This window comes from Benincasa hispida, chromosome 4 (assembly GCF_027475165.1).
Source record: "Benincasa hispida cultivar pf3 chromosome 4, pf3_genome.v1.1, whole genome shotgun sequence".
Lineage (NCBI taxonomy): Eukaryota > Viridiplantae > Streptophyta > Magnoliopsida > Cucurbitales > Cucurbitaceae > Benincasa > Benincasa hispida.
In genome coordinates, this window is record NC_143481.1 from 67640598 (window position 1) to 67661557 (window position 20960).

Consider the following 20960-nt stretch of genomic DNA (forward strand, 5'->3'; position numbering starts at 1 on the left):
CGTCCTCCTTTGTCGAGTTTTAAAAACTCGACCTACTAAATTAAAAACAACTACTATATTTTTCTAAATTTTTTTGAAACAACAATATTTTTCTAAATATTTTTAAAAAGCAATTCTAATTTTATCTATTATTTAATAGTTCTGAATCTTTAATTTGATTTTTTTTTTAAAATAATGTTATTTTAATATTTATTGACAAAAATAAGGTTGGTTTGAAACTATTGACAAAAATAGAATTGTGAAATTGTGGACGGGTCCACGATTAAAGGCTAAATCGTGTATTCGTCCACGATTTAAGGCATGCTACTTTTTTTTTCACATTTTCTCCCCACTTTTGTTTTCTTTTCATATTATTTTTTTAGCATTTTTGCATCTTCGGAGAATCTTTTAATGTGAAATTTAAATTTTTAAAAGCATACGGTAAAATAAAAGTTGAATCAAATTTGTAGCCACTTAAATCTATTTTTTTCCACATTACCCCAACTTCGTGTTTTTGCATCTTCATACAATCTTTTATTGGAAAATTCAAATTTTCAAAGAAATAAAAATTGAATCAAATTTTTAGCCACGATTTAAGATTAAATATATTTTTTTCACATTTCCCCCAACTTCTGTCTTTTTCTTTTTTGTATTTTCTCCAATAAAAATTGAAGCGAATTTCTAGTCACAAATTAATTCTAAATCTATTTTTTTCCACATTTTCCCTCAACTTCTATTTTCTTCTCTTATTTTTTGTAGTGTTTTTTTCATTTTCGGAGACCGTCAAATTCAAATTCTTAAAGGCCTACTGTAAAATAAAAATTGAATCAAATTTCTAGAAAGCTAAATCTATTTTTTTCACATAGATTTGTTTTACCATTTTTTTTCACATAAGATTACTTTGAAATTCAAATAGATTTGTTTCATCCTGTATCCACTTAAATAAAAAAAAATAAAAAATATAATCAAAATATGGAACTCGTGGACGGGAGATTGGTAAACATAAAAATCGTGTACCCCTATTTTTGTCAATATTTTTTCCCTTCCCCTTACTTTTTGTAATTTTTTTTTTATTTCCTATTTTTGTCATTACTTTTAAAAAATACATTATTTTGAAACTTACCCCTTTAATTTTTGTTAAATATCAGACAGAAGCATACCATACACACCCTGGGTTGGAACCTAAGGTTGTACAGAAAACTGAACGATTTTCCTCCGAGATCTTTCCATCACATCTTAATTTCATCAATTTCCAGCCTCCGTCGCCGAACGCCGGTCCACGGGAGGGCTCTTTCTTCATTCATCATCATCTTCTTCTTTTACGCCATTTCGTCACAGACTTCGAGGATATGTAGTCATGTTGGTTTCTTTTGTCCCACTCCAAATCAAAGCGTAACATTTTTCGTCCTCTTCATGCCACCCAAGGTTGTGATGCTGTGAAAACTTGGAAGGGAGCGATGGCAGCAGCATCTTTTAGGTGGATACTTCAATTACACAAGGATGTCCCTAAAGCGGCAAGATTCTACTCCGAAGGTTTGGACTTCACTGTTAATGTCTGCACTCTTCGTTGGGCGGAGCTTCAGTCCGGGCCTCTCAAACTCGCTCTCATGCAATCCAAGTAATTCCGCATTTTTTGGTTCTCCTCGAATTGATTAATCCATGGACTTGATATGTTCTGTTGGTCTGTGTACACGGAAATGAATGTGCCATAGTTACGTGCCTTGTTTGTGTTTGATGTTTTGCCTGAGAGAAATTTAGAATGAAATCTGTCAAATACCATCAGCCAAGAATGTTTTTTATGTGGTTGTATTCGTCTTGAGGTTCATCTGGCCAATGGGTGACGAGCTTGGTATATCAATCCTTCATTTTCATATGTTGATTACAGAAGATGCTATATTTTGTGAAGCACATTCACTTGAATCCTTTGCTCACCTGAAGTTATCAATACAGAATTTGACACCTCTATTAGAAGTCTGTTAGAAATCAGTTGTAAATGAAACTGTTTGAAAGACTAAACATCTGATGTATAAAAAGCTCCTTGATAAAAACAATAGAGGAGAGTGTGTGTAATCTGTATGAGCCTGACTTTGAGAAGGACTTAAGAAGTCTTATCGGTAAAAGCTTGCATCTCTGAAAAGTATAACCAATGAAGTCCTTGGGAGTCTTGAAAAGTGGTTGTAGGCTGATAAGCCGAACTACTATAATCGCCTGAGTATTTTTCTTCTCTCTTCTTTACTTTGTGAAATGCTGGAATTTGTAATCTTCTTCGCAATCACCATTGTACAAAGATCTGTTCCTTCTTCGATCTTTCATTCTTTTTTGCATGTGAGGCTTTCAGGCTCTTTTAATTTCTGAGAGTGGGAGCAAGTACTGTTGCAAAGAGAAGAAAGAGTAAAGCGAAGTTTGATTGACGTGTGTGATTCTTGACAGTGCATCAATTCTTTGCTTTTTATCAGAAGATATATGGTGTTTACTGTGAGGGAAGAATGGACCATGGGGATATGAGGAAAGCTTTATGTTGGTTCTATTGTTCTGGAGGATATCTGAATTAATTTTGAGACAAGAACAACTTACATTGTTTACTTGGTTTTAAGACGAGAACAACTTACATTGTTTACTAGGTTTTAAGACAAGAATAACTTACATTGTTTACATTGTTTACTTGGTTTGAACGTGGATTGCTGGACATTTCATGAAAATTCTTGTGTTTGTCAGAAAAATTTCTCATGAAGTACTTTTTGTTAAATTGTTTCCCTTTCGAGTTAGTGGTGAAATGCGAGGGATTTGAATGTTTAAATTGCGGCATGGACTTGTTATGTCCTTAATGTGAATTATCAAAGCAAGCAACTTGAGCTGTTTAGTATTGAAACTAATTTGTTATTCTCCTAGTTTGATTTAGAAATTTGAGGTTTTTAATTTCACATGTTTTGGTATGTTGCTAACTTGGGATCACAGTGACCATATTGTGCAGCAGAAGGGTTATTCTTCGCTGCTGTCATTCACAGTGACAGATATTAACAGCACAGTGACCAAATTAATGGCAATGGGAGCTGAACTAGATGGTTCCATTAAGTATGAAATACACGGAAAGGTACAAACTCCCCATCCTCTTCCTCTTGGATCATAAACAATCAAGGATTTTAAAGTGTCAATTGCTCACTTCAGGTTGCGTCCGTGCGATGTATTGATGGCCATATGTTGGGCCTTTATGAACCGGCATAAGAGCTCGGAATTTAACTTTCTTCAATACTGGCAACATATGATGGCCTTCATTTTGGCCACTGGCAACAGTATGCTTATGGTTTCTTCAACTCCACCAAAGGCATGGAGAAGACATGGGATATCACATTTTTCTTCGGATTTCCTCGAATAATTGATAGAGTTTGTTCATCAAGGTCAATGAGAGCAGTACACAGAGTGTAAAGCGTAGGGCCTGTAAACATTAAGAAAATTTTCAAATATGGGATTGAAAGGACAGGGACATTTAAATTATCTTATCCTTACCTATCATATAGATAGGATATTTCTTGTTATCCATATCTCCTAGAACCGACAGGAAATCATTTTTTGATCCTTTTGGCAGGTCATCAGCTCGTTTCTGCCTGCTTGTAGAGTTTGCATCTTGTACCTGTGTTCCAAGAGAATTAATTTGGACTTCAAAACCTTATTTTATATGATCACTTTTACTTAATTTCTGGCATGTTATGTAGCTACTAGTTCAAATTTCAATGTCATGGAGAATGCTAAAGTATGCAATTTATATTTTATGAGAAGGCCGACAATTCTTAATTACGTGCTGTTGCTGTCATCGCTTTTATAAATTGTTTTTCTGATATTGTTACCTGGTTAACCTGAAGATGGGTATACATATTTGCATGGAAAAATGGTGTACCCCCAACCTCGTTGACTGAATATCTAAACCTTGATGCTGTTTCTACATTCACAATTCTTCTTGTCTGAACATCGATCAGATTATAACTGTGCCCAACGGATACTTCTGCTGAGCGAATTCTCTGTAAAAAGAATCCAACCCAATGTGTCATCAAAATTGCACTGGTGAGCTAGAACATTTATAATAGAAGACATTATGGCAGCGCATTACAAATATTGCATTTTCAAGGCTTGTAGATTCAAGGATGTCCCGGGAGATAAAATTTCGTCCAATTGCCCCAGCTGCAATCTCATCATTGGTTGGAGGCACTGAATTCAAGGTAAATGCCTGAACGAGTTGAAAAGTTATTTTTTAACGTTCTATATCAAAATATTTGGTCAACATTGGAAAGGATGTTATGTATCAGTATTCAATATTTTAAAAACAATGATGGAGTCCTTGAATGCTTGTTGAACAACTGGCCAAGCGAATTGTTACCTATGTAAGATCTATCTGTGCTTAATTCCTTCAGAATGAACGAATGAATGATGATGATATGAAAACTTTACCAGTCCATGACCATTGAAACCAAAAGCGCAGCTCGGAAGCTCTCCTGCATACGTGTAAGCAAGAAAGGATAGCCCATTTTGCAGTTTTCCTTTGACCAAATAGCTACAGAAGTGAAGAAAAAAATGAACTTGTTTATTAGTTTGTTGAGCTCTTCTATAAATTAGGATGCAGTTCAGGTTTGTGAACTTACGTGTGGCCAACCAGGGTAACGTTGGCATCTTCATTATGTACTGCAATGGCCATGTTATCACTAACGACAAGAAGATCAGAACAATCATCCGAACAATCATCCGAACAATCAACTGCCAAAGGGACTTCCTTCTGAATAAATGGAAGAATCTCCTTCCTGAAGTTGATTAAAATAATCTGCATATTGATTTTCAACAAAGACATCACAGACAAACCAGAAGACCAGGTATTATTTCCACACTTTTTATCTCTTTTTACCCCATTTCCTAAAGTTAGCAAAACATTTTGGATGCTAAAATTCTCACTTGGACTTGTATTTATCTCCCTCTCCCTCTACAGTTGGTTTTATTACCTCAAGAATAGGCACACCACTTCCTTCTGCCATTCCAACAAGTTCATCCCAATATGCTGGAAACCTTGTCTTGTTATTCTTGCAGAGAGTTTCAATTAGAGGCTGTGACTGTGGGGATTGAGCAAAAGGAAGGAGCTGGTTACGAAGAACAAGGTCGGTGTCTAATCTACTCTTTATTGTATCAGAGAACCTCTCGCCAATCAAGAACCCCATCTTGTATGCAGATTCGCATGGACCAACTTCAAACATCTCCAGCTCTTTTCCCTCCATAGCCGCTCAACTTTTGTTATTTTTCTGCTCTTTCTTTCTGTGGAGTTTTGGTCCAACTAAGGTATGGCTTATCTTCTTCCCTATTTATGTCCCAGCTTTATGGTTTCTAGTGTATTTTATAATGGCTGATAATAAATAGTTGAATTTGTACTACTAGAGTTGTCACATGAAATTTGTTGGGGTTATAATTCAGTCATGGGTGTTCATATCAAGCAATAATGGCACAGAATATAGGACATTCTCACTCCATGCTTTGACATGGTCATTGGGGATGTTTAGGGGACCATAATAAAATGAGTTTTTAATGTAATGTAATTTAAAATTCATGTTTAGATTGAGCGTTTTAGACTCGATTTGTAATACTAAACCCATTTCGCTCTGACAGTTTTAGCTCAAACCCTCTTTTCTACCATTTTCACGCTTCACGATTTCATTTCCATTTTGTCCTCAATTCCTCACAAATATCAACACTTCCAAATTTTCAATAATCCTGATTATATTTCAACTTTCCAAACGGCCTATAAATATAATAAATGTAATGGAAGTAGTAATTTGGACGCTGCTTTAAGAGCCCTTATTGCGGGGTTGGATTCAATACACACAAAAGTCCTTCGACTTTTGTGAATATAATTGGCTCCTTAACAATTCACCTATGCTCGAACTGGACTCATTGGTATTCTAATTTTATTGTATTTGTGTGTTGATGAATATGGTGATACGTGACACTAATATAATATCTAGATGCCTTCAAATTGGGTGAATCTGAAGTGGGTGAAGTCTGCGGTGGAAAAGTTGCCACCACCTTCAGGTTGTTGAATTTTAGATGTTGATAGTTAGGGGTGAGTATAAAGGCACCAAAAACTGATCCGACTGATCGAAATCGACCGAATTGAGGTCGATCCTTTGGAGCTAGGATTCAGTCGGTCGGTTTTCATATAAAAAGGTTTGAAAAATCGATCGACTGATCGATATAAAAATATTATATTTATTTATTTATTTTCTAAAAAATAAGGATAAAAGTAAGTCCACTATCATCAATCCAAGTTCAAGCCTATTATTTTAGTATTGATTTATTTTTTTTTATGTTGCCTAAATAGGTTCACTACATGATTGATTTAAATTTTTTTATAAAAAAATGATTGATTTAAATTTAAAACCAACAGTCGGTTGCACTTCACGCACTTTTTTTTAATTGGTTTGCGGTGTCGGTTTTCTCTCAAAACCGACACCAACCGATGCATACCCCTAGTTGATACTGGCTTCTAAACCTCCCTTACAATCATCATTAAAATAATTGTAGACTATCGTTATTTCTTAATCAATTTTTAAAACTTATGTAGGTTCCATTTTGTTTCTAGATGACTTAATAGGCACATATTTTGAAATCTTGGAAAGTAAACTTGTAATTTGACATTCATATAAATTAAGAATTACAAAAATTATATTAAAAAAATATATAAAGTAACCTATCTCAATATATATAAGCAAACAACCAAACTTGAAATGCTTATAATTTTTTAAAAAATAGATTTGAGTTTATTTGTACATTTAATTTTCTTTAAAAAAATTGTAAAATATTAAAACATATTTGTAGGCCGTTTGAAATTGGTTTTCAAATCATAAAAAGGTTATTTTTTTTAAATAATGTTATTTTAATATATATTAATAAAAATAGGGTAGGATTGAAAAGATTGACAAAAATAGATTTTTTAATCGTGTACTCGGTACACAATTATGCCTGAATTGTGTATCCGGTATACGATTAGCTCTTAATCATGTACCCGGAACACGAGTGCCTATTGATTTGGCACGTGCAGATTACCAATGTGGTAGCAGCGTTGACTGAGGTAATCTTGTACCCGATACACGATTAGCTTTAAATCGTGTACCCGGTACATGAGTGTCTGTTGATTTGACACGTGCAAACTGCCAATGTGGCAGTCATGCAGCGTTGACTGAGGTAATCGTGTACCGGGTACACGACTTTCTTCTCCATTAACGGCCGCAACTCTTCTTCTTCCTCCATCCATAACGTTCTTCCTCTTGAAAACTTCGATCTTCCTCCGTCCAAACCTCGTCCGAAAACCTCAGCTTTGCCTTATTTTCTCTTGTGGCTGCCACCGTGAGTCGATATATCGAAGAATTTTCTTCATCCGAAGCATTTTCTTTGACTGAGGTAAAGTTTTTTCTTTAATTTTTTTCAATATATGTATTTGTTTATAAAATGAGGAAAAGTTCTGAATGTATAGTTTATGGATTCATGATTTAAATATATAATCTTCATATATATATATATATATATATATATATATATATATCATTTTGTTTGCATTTGGGCTTAACTTAATGTGTAGTTTATAGATCCATGATTTATTGTTGGATATATGTTGAACTTAAAAATTAGATCTTGTTTGACTGATTTTGTTGGACTATTTTTCTGGATGATTATGTTGACCTATTTGTTGGGCTATTTTTTTTTAATTGATTTAAATGTATAGTTTATGGATCTTAGATTTGGGTTAAATGTAAATGTTGAACTTAGAAATTAGATTTTTTTGGGTTGACATATTAACGTATTTTTTTTGTCCAACTATAACAGTTGAAAAAATAATAATAAATATGTCGATGCGTCTGAAGATTTAGTTATTCTTGAACCTGGAAATGATGGACATTGATATTGATGTTGAAGTTGAATTATTTGGAAACGATAGTAGTGGGGAACATGATCTTGAGTTGATACTGTCGGATATGTTCACCCAAATAGGTTGGGAAATTACAAATTCAACATGTGAACTAGGGTCTACCCTGAAGGTAAGGAGTACAGATATAGATAGTTGTAGTTTAATACAGAAAGGAATCTTCTTTAATACTAAAGAAGATTTACAGCTTGCTGTAAAAAAATATTGTGTAACAGAACACTATGAGATTATTATAGTGGAATCAAATCAAGATCTTTGGTATGTCAGATGTAAATCATGGAGGGATGCTTGTGATTGGACGTTACAGGCATGTCATAAAACTCATGGGATATTCGAAATCACCAAACTTCAAGGAGAATACTCATGTTTGTTTTCAGAATTGACACAGGATCATTCACAGCTTGATTCAAATTTTATAAGTATCAAAATCCAAAATTTGGTTAGAGATGATCTTGCGGTACCTGTGGTCCCAATTAAAAAATAATATGGCTATAATGTTAATTATAGACGGGTGTGGCAAGCCAAGAGAAAAGCGTTGATTGCTGCGTTTGGTGATTGGGAGAAATCATATTCAGAGCTTCCTTATTGGTTGAGTGCTCTTGTTCAATACAATCCAGGAACACGAACAGATTGGTATTTCCTTCCGTCTATGTGCCAGGTACGATTATTTTTTGTCGAGTTTTTTGGTTTGATACCATCTGTAACGACCCGACCCCTTGGGACTTAAGTCAGGCCGTTACTAAATACATGCATGCATGAAACTCAAAACAACACTCGGTTATGACGAAATAAATGCTAATTAAATAAGGTAAGTTCAAAAGACTTTCATTAAATTCAAATAAAAAATCAATATTAGGGTACCCATAAATCATAAAGGATAATAAATAAATTTGAAAAACGATTCTTAAAAGTAAGTTTTAAACATTAAAACTAAATATTAAGAGAAACATGAAAAGAACTTTAAATCTCATGAGCGGAAGCGTAAAAACTAATCCCAGTGGCTCGATCACGAATTCCGCTTGTCCATCGTCGGTGCATCTCTACCCTTATCTGAAACAACAACATGAGAAAGAATGAGTATAAAATACTCAGTAAGTAATCCCACTACTATGGTCAGGCTGGGCATCTATGTCCTCTAGATACCCACCTCTGGTGAAACATATAAATTGCTCTAGTCCTCATGGGACACATACTTACATGGAAAACTGAGTTCTATTCTACTGTAGTTAAGTATGCCCACTATCTCTAGTAAGTCTCGTAGGACCCACAACCTCTGGTGAATCCCGAAGGAAACATAATCTCTTACATACACATGGTTATGCATACACCTCTTTTGTATACACATAATCCACTTAATGTGTACCTCTTTCGTACACATGGTTAAGTATACACCTCTTTCGTATACACCCAACCTACTGAGTATGTACCTCTTTCATATACATCTAGTTATATATAAACCTCTATATATACACCTCTTTCGTATACACATAACTCACTGAATGTGTACCTCTTTCGTACACCTGGTTAAGTATACACCTCTTTCGTATACACCTAACCTACTGAGTATGTACCTCTTTCATACATCTAGTTATGTATGCACCTCTTTCGTATACACATAACCCACTGAGTATGTACTTCTTTCATACACCCCAGATCATCTCTATAAATGTAGGGATGCGTACCTCTTTCGTACACATGGTTAGGCATACACCTCTTTCGTATACACATAATCCACTGAGTGTGTACCTCTTTCGTACACCCCAGTACCCTCTAGGTATGTATTACTTTCATACACACCAGCCCTAGTACATCTCTTTCATGTACTAGCGCCTGTGGACGTGCATCATTTTCATGCATTCACATAGTCTGGAAAGGAAAAGAGATTGCATCTAACTTCATATTACATATAACATTCACCTAATCATGAATCTTCTAAAAAATCTCCTGATCAAGGTTAGGCTAGTTAACCTCAACATACGTAATTAATCTAGTATTAATGGATCCACTTTAGTACATCACTTTTATGCACTAACTCATGTAACAATCAAACATTTGAAATTTCATAATACAGCATATAACTTACACACTTTCATAATAAATCACATCAATAAGCACATCAACAAAATACTCCAACTTTTACCTTACTCTAAGACATTTCCGTAGTAGTGCCACTTAACTCATAATTTAGGGTCATGTCCAATCGTCCTTTTAATATATTTCATAAAATTCTAAATCATGCACATACATTAACATGCTTCAGTCATATTATCACATGTTCATATATCTTATCTAAACGGTCTATTAAATCTTAGAATAGTCAAAATTATCCTTGTAACCAGTCTTACAATACTTAATATCAACAGATTAAATACAACCATATGGAATCACATACCATCTCATGCTAGCATTCAAGTGCCTATGTGCATAAATAAATAATTCGGATATCGTAACAGAACATACTTTAACCATGTTATACTATCAATCTTTCATGCTGTCATTCTGCCAAAACCTTCATTTAACATTCTAGCATACATCTAATGCATGATCCATAGGCAGTTCCAATAGTAAGATTACTTACTTTGATATTAGGTCGAACCAACAAACAATTGAATCTTTGTGAAATTCTTGAATCCTTAATCAAGCCTAAACATAAATCAAACTTTAAAATTAATAGTTAAGGCCAAATTTCAAACACCCAAATATTACAAAATATTTCCAGATAACCTTACCTAAGGTGTGGTCCAATTCGAATTCACCTTCCAAACCTCCAATTTTAAGTCCAAATAATTAGCAAACCAAACCCTTCTTCATCTTGAATGAAATTCTTGAATCAACCCCCTAATCATAATTTGAAATTAGGCTTACATGATTAAAGCTTGAATCAAATACATACATTTCACTACTAATGTCTCAAATAAATTATCCATATGTAGCTTTATAAAAAATCACTTCCAAATGACTTTACCATAATTTCTCAACAACTAAAATTAATCCACAAGAGGGTCATCAAAGCATAAAACTTACCAAAACTCGCTAAAACAAACTCCAACTTCACTGAACAACACCTCAATACCTTCACAAACTTGGATCCAAAGTTGAAACACACTGGGTATCAACCAATTGATGCCAAAAGTAAATAAGTATTCAAGAATCAACCGAAAACATTCCAAACGACAGAAATCTTACCCAAATCGATAGATCCAGTGACGGCAAAAGTGAACGACGCTTGAGCAGCGGTGGACGGAGGTCATAAAGAAGAAACTAACGCGACGGCTTTGGGCGGTGTCGGATGGGCTCACGAATGTGAGGAAGAAAAGGGGGTGGGGTTTGACTTTGTATAAAAAAAAGAACAATAATAATAATAATAATAAAACAAAAAAGGAAGTAAATATAATTATATTTAATTCCTTTCCGTTTTATACTATTAAATTTCTTTCTGTTTCAAAAGAAAATTAATTCCTGCCATTAATTTTCAATTTGAATTTCAAATTGAATAATTTCATGCTAACAATTAAATTCCCGCACTTACACTTGAAGTCCAAAATTCCAAAAATGTTCTCCAACTAACAATTATTGAAATTCCAAATAATAAAGTTATTGAAATTACATTATTACTAAAAAAAAATGTGCGGGGTGTTACATTCTTCCCTCCTCAAAGAACTTTTATCCTCGAAATTTCATTCTTGAAAAAAAAAATTCTGGGAGTGTTACATTCTTCCCTCCTCAAAGAACTTTCGTCCTCGAAAGTTCATTCTTGAAAAAAAACTCCGGGGGTGTTTTGAAGTCCTTGGATGCTAAAGCATAAGCCAATTGATAACACATTTTCATAACCTCGTAATAATCGTAATTGATCCTTGAAGTCATTTTTTTTTTAACGATAAAACCTTCTTGATTCATAAGTTCTAGCTTGGATTACTCGTACTCCCTAAAGCTAGTTAACTCATTGCCCATGCAAGAGAATACATACTATCTTTAATGCTCCAAACCCACTTTTAGTAACTTCTTACTATCAACTCAACTTTATTGCCAAGTCTATCCTTTATACCAATGGTTATATTGGAAGATCCAACTTACTTATTTTGTGCATATACCATTATTATCTACCTCGAGTTGGATTATTTTCTTTTCTCAATCAAATTGATGGTCTTGCTAGTTCATGTTTCCAACACTTGCACACAAAGTCAAAATCCCTTAAATCTTACTAATGCCCTCAATGTTTTACGTCTTAACTAATGAAGCCTCAACATACCATATCAATAGTTCTCGAACATCTACTGGTACTAGTAACTCCATTTTAACTTATCCCTTCTCAACCTTCTGTTTCGGTAACAGTTAAAACAAAGTTCCATACCAATCATCTATGTAAGCTATCTTTCCATCTAATACATATTGTCCCAAAGTCCCACATGATCATTAGATATTTTTCTTTTACACCAAAACAAATACCTTATAACACTTCATATCCTACCTCCAAACCATACTTAACTAGGAGTATTGAACACATTAAATTCCTTTATCTTTCCAAAAAGTAAACTTCCTTGGATACTTGTCTCTCTTTTACACTTATCTTTGATAAAACCACTAAATTCAAGACACTTTTTTTTTCCACTGTCCAATTGGAACATAATCTCTTTACTAAGTTATGTTTTACTTAACTCCTCTATAAGTCTTATCTTTCTCACTAAGAACTTCCATCTCGTAGAATTCTCCTTTGCCAATTTGCATACTTTTAAACTCCAAAAGACTTTTGTTTCTTCAAATTTGCATAAATTAGATCTTCTCATCACAATAAGGCTATGGATTTAATTAATCTAGGTACTCTAAAATAATCCTTCAACCCAAACAAATAACACTTTGCTTTATCCCCTTTAAGTCTAAACTCATGTCCAACTATTTTGGCTTCCTTTAATGACATCAACTTAGCTAGATATTCCAAAAAAATCCTTCATATCACTACACATACTTTACCTAATCCATCAAATCGTAGTATTACCAAAGTGATTATCTTATTAATCCTTTCCAAAATTTCTCTCAAAATGTTTGGTTTTAATATCTCAGAACCTTTAATAAATCCATAGTCTCTCCTTTTTCTCCTTCTTATCCATAAAACAACTTTTAACCTTATACTTGAGTATGTGGCCTGTGAAGAAATTTATACTACCACCGATTGCACTATCCAACACAAAACATAACACTAGTCCTTGATAAATTCTTGTCTCGACAATTTTATTCTTCGGCTTAAACATTTAAATACCTTTATTCCTAAATTGTCATAACTCTACATAGTTTCATCAACTTTTAACATTGCTGAACTGAGGTATATATTTGTTCTTTTCTAACATAATTTCCACGAGATTAACTAGCGCTAAGTGAGCTTTTAATTTACTCTATTTTATTTTTCTCCTTTGGTAGTGTCGTACCTGATAATCCTCTTATAATAACTTCTAACGAGTCACTGACCTAGCATTAGGACATAATTGGTGCATTTAAGCTAAACAAATATTTTAATGCATAACTATCATAAAACTTGTAGTTAATAAGATGTACCTGGTGATGACGAGGAATCCATTCATGGGCCATAGGGACAATCTAGACTTACATAGTAAGTCAGTCTATAGAACCCAAAACATGGGCTTTGATACCAACTGTAATGACCCGACCCCCTAGGACTTAAGTTAGGCCGTTACTAAATACATGAATGCATGGAACTCAAAACGACACTTGATTATGACGAAATAAATGCTAATTAAATAAGGTAAGTTCAAAAGACTTTCATTAAATTCAAATACTAAATCAATAGTAGGGTACCCATAAATCATAAAGGATAATAAATAAATTTGAAAAACGATTCTTAAAAGTAAGTTTTAAACATCAAAACTAAATATTAAGAGAAACATGGAAAGAACTTTAAATCTCATGAGCGGAAGCGTAAAAACTAGTCCCAGTGGCTCGATCACGAATTCCGCTTGTCCATCGTTGGTGCATCTCTACCCTTACCTGAAACAACAACATGAGAAAGAATGAGTATAAAATACTCAGTAAGTAACCCCACTACTGGGGTCAGGCTGGGCAACTATGTCCTCTAGATACCCACCTCTGGTGAAACATATAAATTGCTCTAATCCTTATGGGACACATACATACATGAAAAACTGAGTTCTATTCTACTGTAGTTAAGTATGCCCACTATCTCTAAAAAGTCTCGTAGGACCCACAAACTCTGGTGAATCCCGAAGGAAACATAATCTCTTACATACACATGGTTATGCATACACCTCTTTTGTATACACATAACCCACTTAATGTGTACCTCTTTCATACACATGGTTAAGTATACACCTCTTTTGTATACACGTAACCCACTTAATGTGTACCTCTTTCATACACATGGTTAAGTATACACCTCTTTCGTAAACACCTAACCTACTGAGTATGTACCTCTTTCGTACATTTAGTTATGTTTACACCTCTTTCGTATACACATAACCCACTGAATGTGTACCTCTTTCATACATCTGATTAAGTATACACCTCTTTCGTATATACCTAACCTACTGAATATGTACCTCTTTTGTACATCTAGTTATGTATACACCTCTTTCGTATACACATAACCCACTGAGTATGTACCTCTTTCGTACACCTCAGATCCTCTCTATAAATGTAGGGATGCATACCTCTTTCGTACACATGGTTAGATATACACCTCTTTCGTATACACATAACCCACTGAGTGTGTACCTCTTTCGTACACCCTAGTACCCTCTAGGTATATATCATTTTCATACACACCAGCCCTAGTACATCTCTTTCATGTACTAGCGCCTTTGGACGTGCATCATTTTCATGCAGTCACATAGTCTGGAAAGGAAAAGAGATTGCATCTAACTTCATATTACATATAACATTCACCTAATCATGAATCTTCTAAAAAATCTCCTGATCAAGGTTAGGTAGTTAACCTCAACATACGTAATTAATCTAGTATTAATGGATCCACTCTAGTACATCACTTTCATGCACTAACTCATGTAACAATCAAACATTTGAAATTTATAATACATCATATAACTTACACACTTTCATAATAAATCATATCAATAAGCACATCAACAAAATGCTCCAACTTTCACCTTACTTTAAGACATTTCCGTAGTAGTGCCGCTTAACTCATAATTTAGGGTCATGCTCAATCGTCCTTTTAATATATTTCATAAAATTCTAAATCATGCTCATACATTAACATGGTTCAGTCATATTATCACATGTTCATATATCTTATCTAAACGGTCTATTAAATCTCAGAACAGTCAAAATTATCCTTGTAACCAGTCTTACAATACTCAACATCAACAGATTAAATACAACCATATGGAATCACATACCATCTCATGCTAGCATTCAAGTGCCTATGTGCATAAATAAATAATTCGGATCTCGTAACAGAACATACTTTAATCATGTTATACTATCAATCTTTCATGCTGCCATTCTGCCATAACCTTCATTTAACATGCTAGCATACATCTAATGCCTGACCCGTGGGTAGTTCCAATAGTAAGATTACTTACTTTGATATTAGGTCGAACCAACAAACAATTGAATCTTTGTGAAATTCTTGAATCCTTAATCAAGCCTAAACATAAAGCTTTAAAATTGATAGTTAAGGCTAAATTCCAAACACCCAAATATTATAAAATATTTCCTAACCTTACCTAAGGTGTGGTCCAATTCGAATTCACCTTCCAAACCTCCAATTTTAAGTCCAAATAATTAGCAAACCAAACCCTTCTTCATCTTGAATGAAATTCTTGAATCAACCCCCTAATCATAATTTGAAATTAGGCTTACATGATTAAAGCTTGAATCAAATACATACATTTCACTACTAATGTCTCAAATAAATTATCCATATGTAGCTTTATAAAAAATCACTTCCAAATGACTTTACCATAATTTCTCAACAACCAAAATTAATCCACAAGAGGGTCATCAAAGCATAAAACTTACCAAAACTCGCTAAAACAAACTCCAACTTCACTGAACAACACCTCAATACCTTCACAAACTTGAATCCAAAATTGAAACACAATGGGTATCAACCAATTGATGCCAAAAGTAAATAAGTATTCAAGAATCAACCGAAAACAACCCAAACGGCAAAAATCTTACACAAATCGATAGATCCAATGACGCTTAAGCAGTGGTGGATGGAGGTCATAAAGAAGAAACTGACGCGGCGGCTTTGGGCGGCGTTGGACGGGCTCACGAATGTGAGGAAGAAAAGAGGGTGGGGTTTGACTTTTTATAAAAAAAAATAACAACAATAATAATAATAAAATAAAAAAGGAAGTAAATATAATTATATTTAATTTCTTTCCGTTTTATACTATTAAATTCCTTCGTTTCAAAAGAAAATTAATTCCTGCCATTAATTTTCAATTCGAATTTCAAATTGAATAATTCCACGCCAACAATTAAATTCTCGCACTTACACTTGAAGTCCGAAATTTAAAAAATGCCCTCAAACTTATAACAATATCTGAAATTCCAAATAATAAAGTTACTGAAATTACATTATTACTAAAAAAAATGCGTGGGGTGTTACACGAGGAATGCAGCTGAATGCATGAATGGTGTTTTCAAAGATGCTAGAATGTTACTAATTACTTCTTTGGTTAGGCTAACATTTTATCGCACAATATTATATTTTGAATGTCGAAGACAAGAAATTAGGAAAGCACTCGATCGTGGGGACATGTATACAGAATATGTTTTGAGAAAACTTAAGAAGTGGGGAAAACGAGCATATGCGCATACGATGACATCTATTGTTAGGGAAAGTCACTTTTGAAGTACAAACTAGCATAAGTATGATTTCTCCCTATAAAGGACAACACACAAGTTTTGAGCTTGAAAGAAGGAACATGTTCTTGTAATAAGTGACAGTCATTCAAGATCCCATGCTTTCATGTAATTGCAGTTTGTAATTATATGCGTTTGACATACATACCACTTATTGATGAATGCAACAAATTGTTCAATTTCAAGCGATGTTATGAAGGTCACTTCCATCCAATAGAACACCCAGATTATTGGCCAAAATTATCATTTACATAAGTTCGTCCGAATGCGGACTTACTAAGAGAACAGGGTCAACCAAAAAGTACGCACATTTATAATGAAATGGATTAGAAAGAGGCAAGCCAAAAAGTTCGATGTACAATTTGTAAGAGAGAATGACATAAGAGAATGACATAATAGACGTACTTGTCCACAACGTATATTAGGTGCTTCGTCTTCGGGTCATTAGGTGTATCTTTTATGTACTTATATTTTTTTATGTAATTGTATATTTTATGTACTTATATTTTTTATGTAATTGTATATTTTATGTACTTGTATTTTTCATGTAATTGTATCTTTTATGTAATTATATTTTTTATGTAATTGTATATTTTATGTAATTGTATTTTTCATATAATTGTATCTTTTATGTACTTATATTTTTTTATGTAATTGTACTTTTTATGTAATGAATTTATTTTTCATGTCATTGTATCTTTTTATGTACTTTTTATGTATTTTTATGTGATGGATTTTAGTATGTAATGTAATTTGAACTCTTAGGTAATAGAGTCTGGTCCTTCTAATCCTGTACAACTATATCAACAAAATACGCATCGTTCACAATCGGTATGTGATAGTTCTTCTACCGTAGTTTTGAGTTATCGGAGAAGGGAGGCATCTGCACAACATACTATCCCATTTGATCACCGCATTATTCCCTACGTTGAACATGTAGGTTTTCTTGGGGTTGCACAAATCGGATACAACTCATTACTACTCTAGTTGAGCGTTGGAAACCAGAAACCCACACATTTCATCTGCCTTGTGGGGAATGTACAATCAGACTGTAGGATGTTGCCATACAGTTTGGGTTACGAGTGGACGAGCAGCCATTGACAGGTTCACTACAATATGATTGGAAGAATGTTTGTGAAGAGCTCTTAGGCGTTCTACCAGATGATTTGAAAGGCTCAAGATTGAGTATCCTCTGGTTGGCGTCCCAGTTTCCAGAATTACCTCTCGATGACAACGACATCAGCGTACGTAGGTATGCACGAGCCTACATTATGCAGCTTATTGGAGGATTTTTGTTCGCTGACAAGTCAAATACTCTAGTGTGTCTCATGTTCCTCCCGCTACTGTCTGATTTTGAACATGCTGGTACGTACTCGTGGGGTGGTGCATGTCTTGCATAGTTATATAGAGAACTTTGTCGGGCTACCAATGCACAAGCGTTGGAAATAGCGGGGTCACTGATACTACAGGTATAGGCTTATGATAGATTTCCAAGTATAGCACCACAAGTCCAGTTACAGACCTAGATCATTATCCACTTAGTACCAGGTATTAGTTCATTTATATATTTATTTCGTTATCATTTTATATAAGAATATAAATTAATTGTATTTTTTTTTATAATTTTAGATGAAGTGGTGTATTAGTTGCCTCTGAACAGTCAGCAAATATGTTGCTCGTGTATCGAAAAATATTTGACATACTGATGCACAATCAGGTAATAAATGTATATATAAATGAATATTTGAAACATTTTGAATGTATGCTTATCTTCTTTTTTTTTTTTTTGTCAGATTAATTGAACGCCATATACACAACCGATTTGGTCTATCATTATCTGATTACTGTCGTGATAGTGAAGACATCTGGTTGATCGTTAGCCCTCTTATATGCTTCCATATAGTAGAGTGACATCATCTAGATCATGTGTTGAGACAGTTCGGTCTACGACAAACAATACCTTTGTTGTCCTATACACTCCCAGCATTACACCAGATTGATTTGAGAGGTAAACACGACCAAGACTGGTGTCGAATCCACGCGGAATATATATCCTACTGGCATGAACGACATGATCATTGTGCACAGGGAGAAATAACAAATGGGTCAGTTGTATCATATGACTACTTTTCTTGGTACGATTCAATCACGAGGCGATTTATCGCATCTCACAGTGCTTATTATTACTGCATGGTAAGTGATTTAAAATCAGACATTTTCCATATATATGATATGAATATTGTTTAATATTTATTTTTTTATTGTACAGAATAATTTTATCGGAGATATACAACAATATTTAGTGCAACACAACTTACCAGAGTTGGGTTCAATGTGTCAGCAAACATTGGTCAACATAGAAAGCATTATTCAACAAATAAGACGACTCAATGTTGCTGACATCAGGGGTAAGGGCCAGGTGGTCTTCTTTAAATTTCATGTAAACTTCTAATTTCAAATTAAAGAACTAATTGTAAATCTTCTTTAATATCATGCCATTTTTTTTAATATGAGTGCAGAATAATTATGTTTTCATTGTATATTAAATATATAATTAAGTTTAATAATGAAGGAATTTGTGGACCTGGTCCTAAAGTCTTAATATTGTTGTACATCTCTAATTAAAAAAAAAAATTAGTCAATTTATTTTTTTAAAAAAAAGAAAAAAAATTGTGGATCGCGTGGGCCCGGTCCACGAGTCTCCATGCGATCCATCAACCAAGTTGGCCGATGTGGTGCTGACTGGATTAAACGTTAATCGTATACCCTGTACACGATTTTGCCATATGGTAATCGTGTACCCCGTACACGATTTCACTACCTTACTTTTGTCAATACTCCCACTCCTACCTATTTTTAAAAATACTTTCCCATATACCCCCACTCCTACCTATTTTTAAAAATACTTTACCATATACCATTTTTGTCAATAGTTTGAAAAAACACTACATTTTTTAACTTCATCCCATAAAAAGCTATTTTAAGAGAATCTTATCCATCTAGGTTGCTTGGTGAAACAATTTAATGCTTATTTGGATTGATTTGAGAGAACAAGTATTTTAAAAAATATATTTTTATTTAAACCTCTTGATTAAAACTAATTAAAATACACATAAAAGCTATTTTGAGTGATTGCTAAATACTCCAATTTCTTCTAAATTGACTTATTTTCAAAAATTAAATGCTTGAAAATGTATTCCAAACACACCCTTATTTATTAATCAATCACCTTTAAAATTGTTACAAAAATTATTTGATGGAACTTTTAGATTTTAACTTTCCTAAAAATTTGGTATCTTCCCTTACTCATCTCAAAATTTCATTTCATCAATTTATTTTCTCACATTTATTCCAAATTTTAATTGGTTCAATTCTTATAACAATTGCTTTTTTAAAAAAAATTATTCCACAAACTTTTTTAATTAAACAAAAATGGTTGCAATTCAAATCATATATACTTTCAAATAATTATATAACTAAATTACTTTTTATTAATTTACCTATCACCTTAACTAGCTTTTTCTAATTTAAAATTAAAATTGACCAAACATCTTTTACTTCTATCCTTTTTTTAGAAGTACAACTACCGACAATTATTTTAAAAGTTATAACAATCCCAAACGAAATCTTGATCTGGCCAAATCAAGCATAATACATTTGATCATCTTGTCAATCAATTCATGTTTTTTGGTTAATGATTGGACAGTGGGCTCCATATGTTAGCACAAGTATAAAAAATAGGGTAAACAACAAATGTAATTCATTGAGGCCTACTTTTTAGATTACCATTTATTTATTACTTTTTCCCCAATGTAAATATGGCCCAAAAATATTTAAAAACAAATGGATCTAGACGCCTTTGGTTGGAATGTAATGTTGGACTAGGTGGTATACAACCAAATTTTTGTGCCCTTAGACCACGAAAGCAAGAACAACTTTTGAGAGGGGAATTAAAGACTATATTTGTATATGAAACCGAACCCTATGGGGCGTTTGAGACAACATGGGTTATCATCAAAATATAATAACTACTTTTACTACAGTAAAAACTATTTCAAAACCTCCAATTAGTTATAATCAACATTATTTCAAAACTCCAATTTGCTACAGTATTTACTATTTACTATTTTATATTAATCATTTTTTTTATTTGCTACAGTATTTA

General features: G+C 33.5%; 2 protein-coding genes and 1 long non-coding RNA gene across 4 annotated transcripts; 2 read left to right on the forward strand and 1 right to left on the reverse strand.

Annotated features, from left to right (window-relative positions):
- Positions 1-1113: 1113 nt before the first annotated feature.
- LOC120076670 (uncharacterized) lies at positions 1114-3670 on the forward strand. Its single transcript, XM_039030566.2, has 3 exons — positions 1114-1597; positions 2935-3070; positions 3145-3670. The coding sequence occupies exons 1-3, from the start codon at positions 1437-1439 to the stop codon at positions 3199-3201; spliced, it is 354 nt and encodes a 117-aa protein (XP_038886494.1). The 5' UTR covers positions 1114-1436; the 3' UTR covers positions 3202-3670.
- On the reverse strand, positions 3014-5896 carry LOC120076669 (uncharacterized). The gene is made up of 7 exons (XM_039030565.2): positions 4962-5896; positions 4611-4786; positions 4420-4522; positions 4082-4198; positions 3822-3992; positions 3484-3607; positions 3014-3412 (listed from the first exon to the last, which is right to left on the reverse strand). Exons 1-7 carry the CDS (start codon positions 5229-5231, stop codon positions 3276-3278), a joined length of 1098 nt encoding a protein of 365 aa, XP_038886493.1. The 5' UTR covers positions 5232-5896; the 3' UTR covers positions 3014-3275.
- Positions 5897-7643: 1747 nt separating this feature from the next.
- On the forward strand, positions 7644-19355 carry LOC120076671 (uncharacterized). Of its 2 annotated transcripts, XR_005481600.2 has the most exons (6): positions 7645-8588; positions 17561-17626; positions 17736-18343; positions 18425-18512; positions 18589-18988; positions 19065-19355. It is a non-coding gene; the product is annotated as an uncharacterized LOC120076671 (long non-coding RNA). The 2 variants fall into 2 exon arrangements; XR_005481598.2 differs by having other exon boundaries at positions 7644-8588; positions 17561-18343.
- Positions 19356-20960: the final 1605 nt, after the last annotated feature.

What these genes read in the sequence shown, in the direction of transcription:
- LOC120076670 (XM_039030566.2), top strand. Translation starts at nt 1,437, where the DNA reads ATGGCAGCAGCATCTTTTAGGTGGATACTTCAATTACACAAGGATGTC. An exon ending in CTCGCTCTCATGCAATCCAA is followed by an intron (nt 1,598 to 2,934) that starts GTAATTCCGCAT and finishes TTGGGATCACAG; the next exon opens with TGACCATATTGTGCAGCAGA. An exon ending in AGTATGAAATACACGGAAAG is followed by an intron (nt 3,071 to 3,144) that starts GTACAAACTCCC and finishes TGCTCACTTCAG; the next exon opens with GTTGCGTCCGTGCGATGTAT.
- LOC120076669 (XM_039030565.2), bottom strand. Translation starts at nt 5,231, where the DNA reads ATGGAGGGAAAAGAGCTGGAGATGTTTGAAGTTGGTCCATGCGAATCT. An exon ending in GCCTTGAAAATGCAATATTT is followed by an intron (nt 3,993 to 4,081) that starts GTAATGCGCTGC and finishes TTCTTTTTACAG; the next exon opens with AGAATTCGCTCAGCAGAAGT. An exon ending in ATATCCTATCTATATGATAG is followed by an intron (nt 3,413 to 3,483) that starts GTAAGGATAAGA and finishes TAATGTTTACAG; the next exon opens with GCCCTACGCTTTACACTCTG.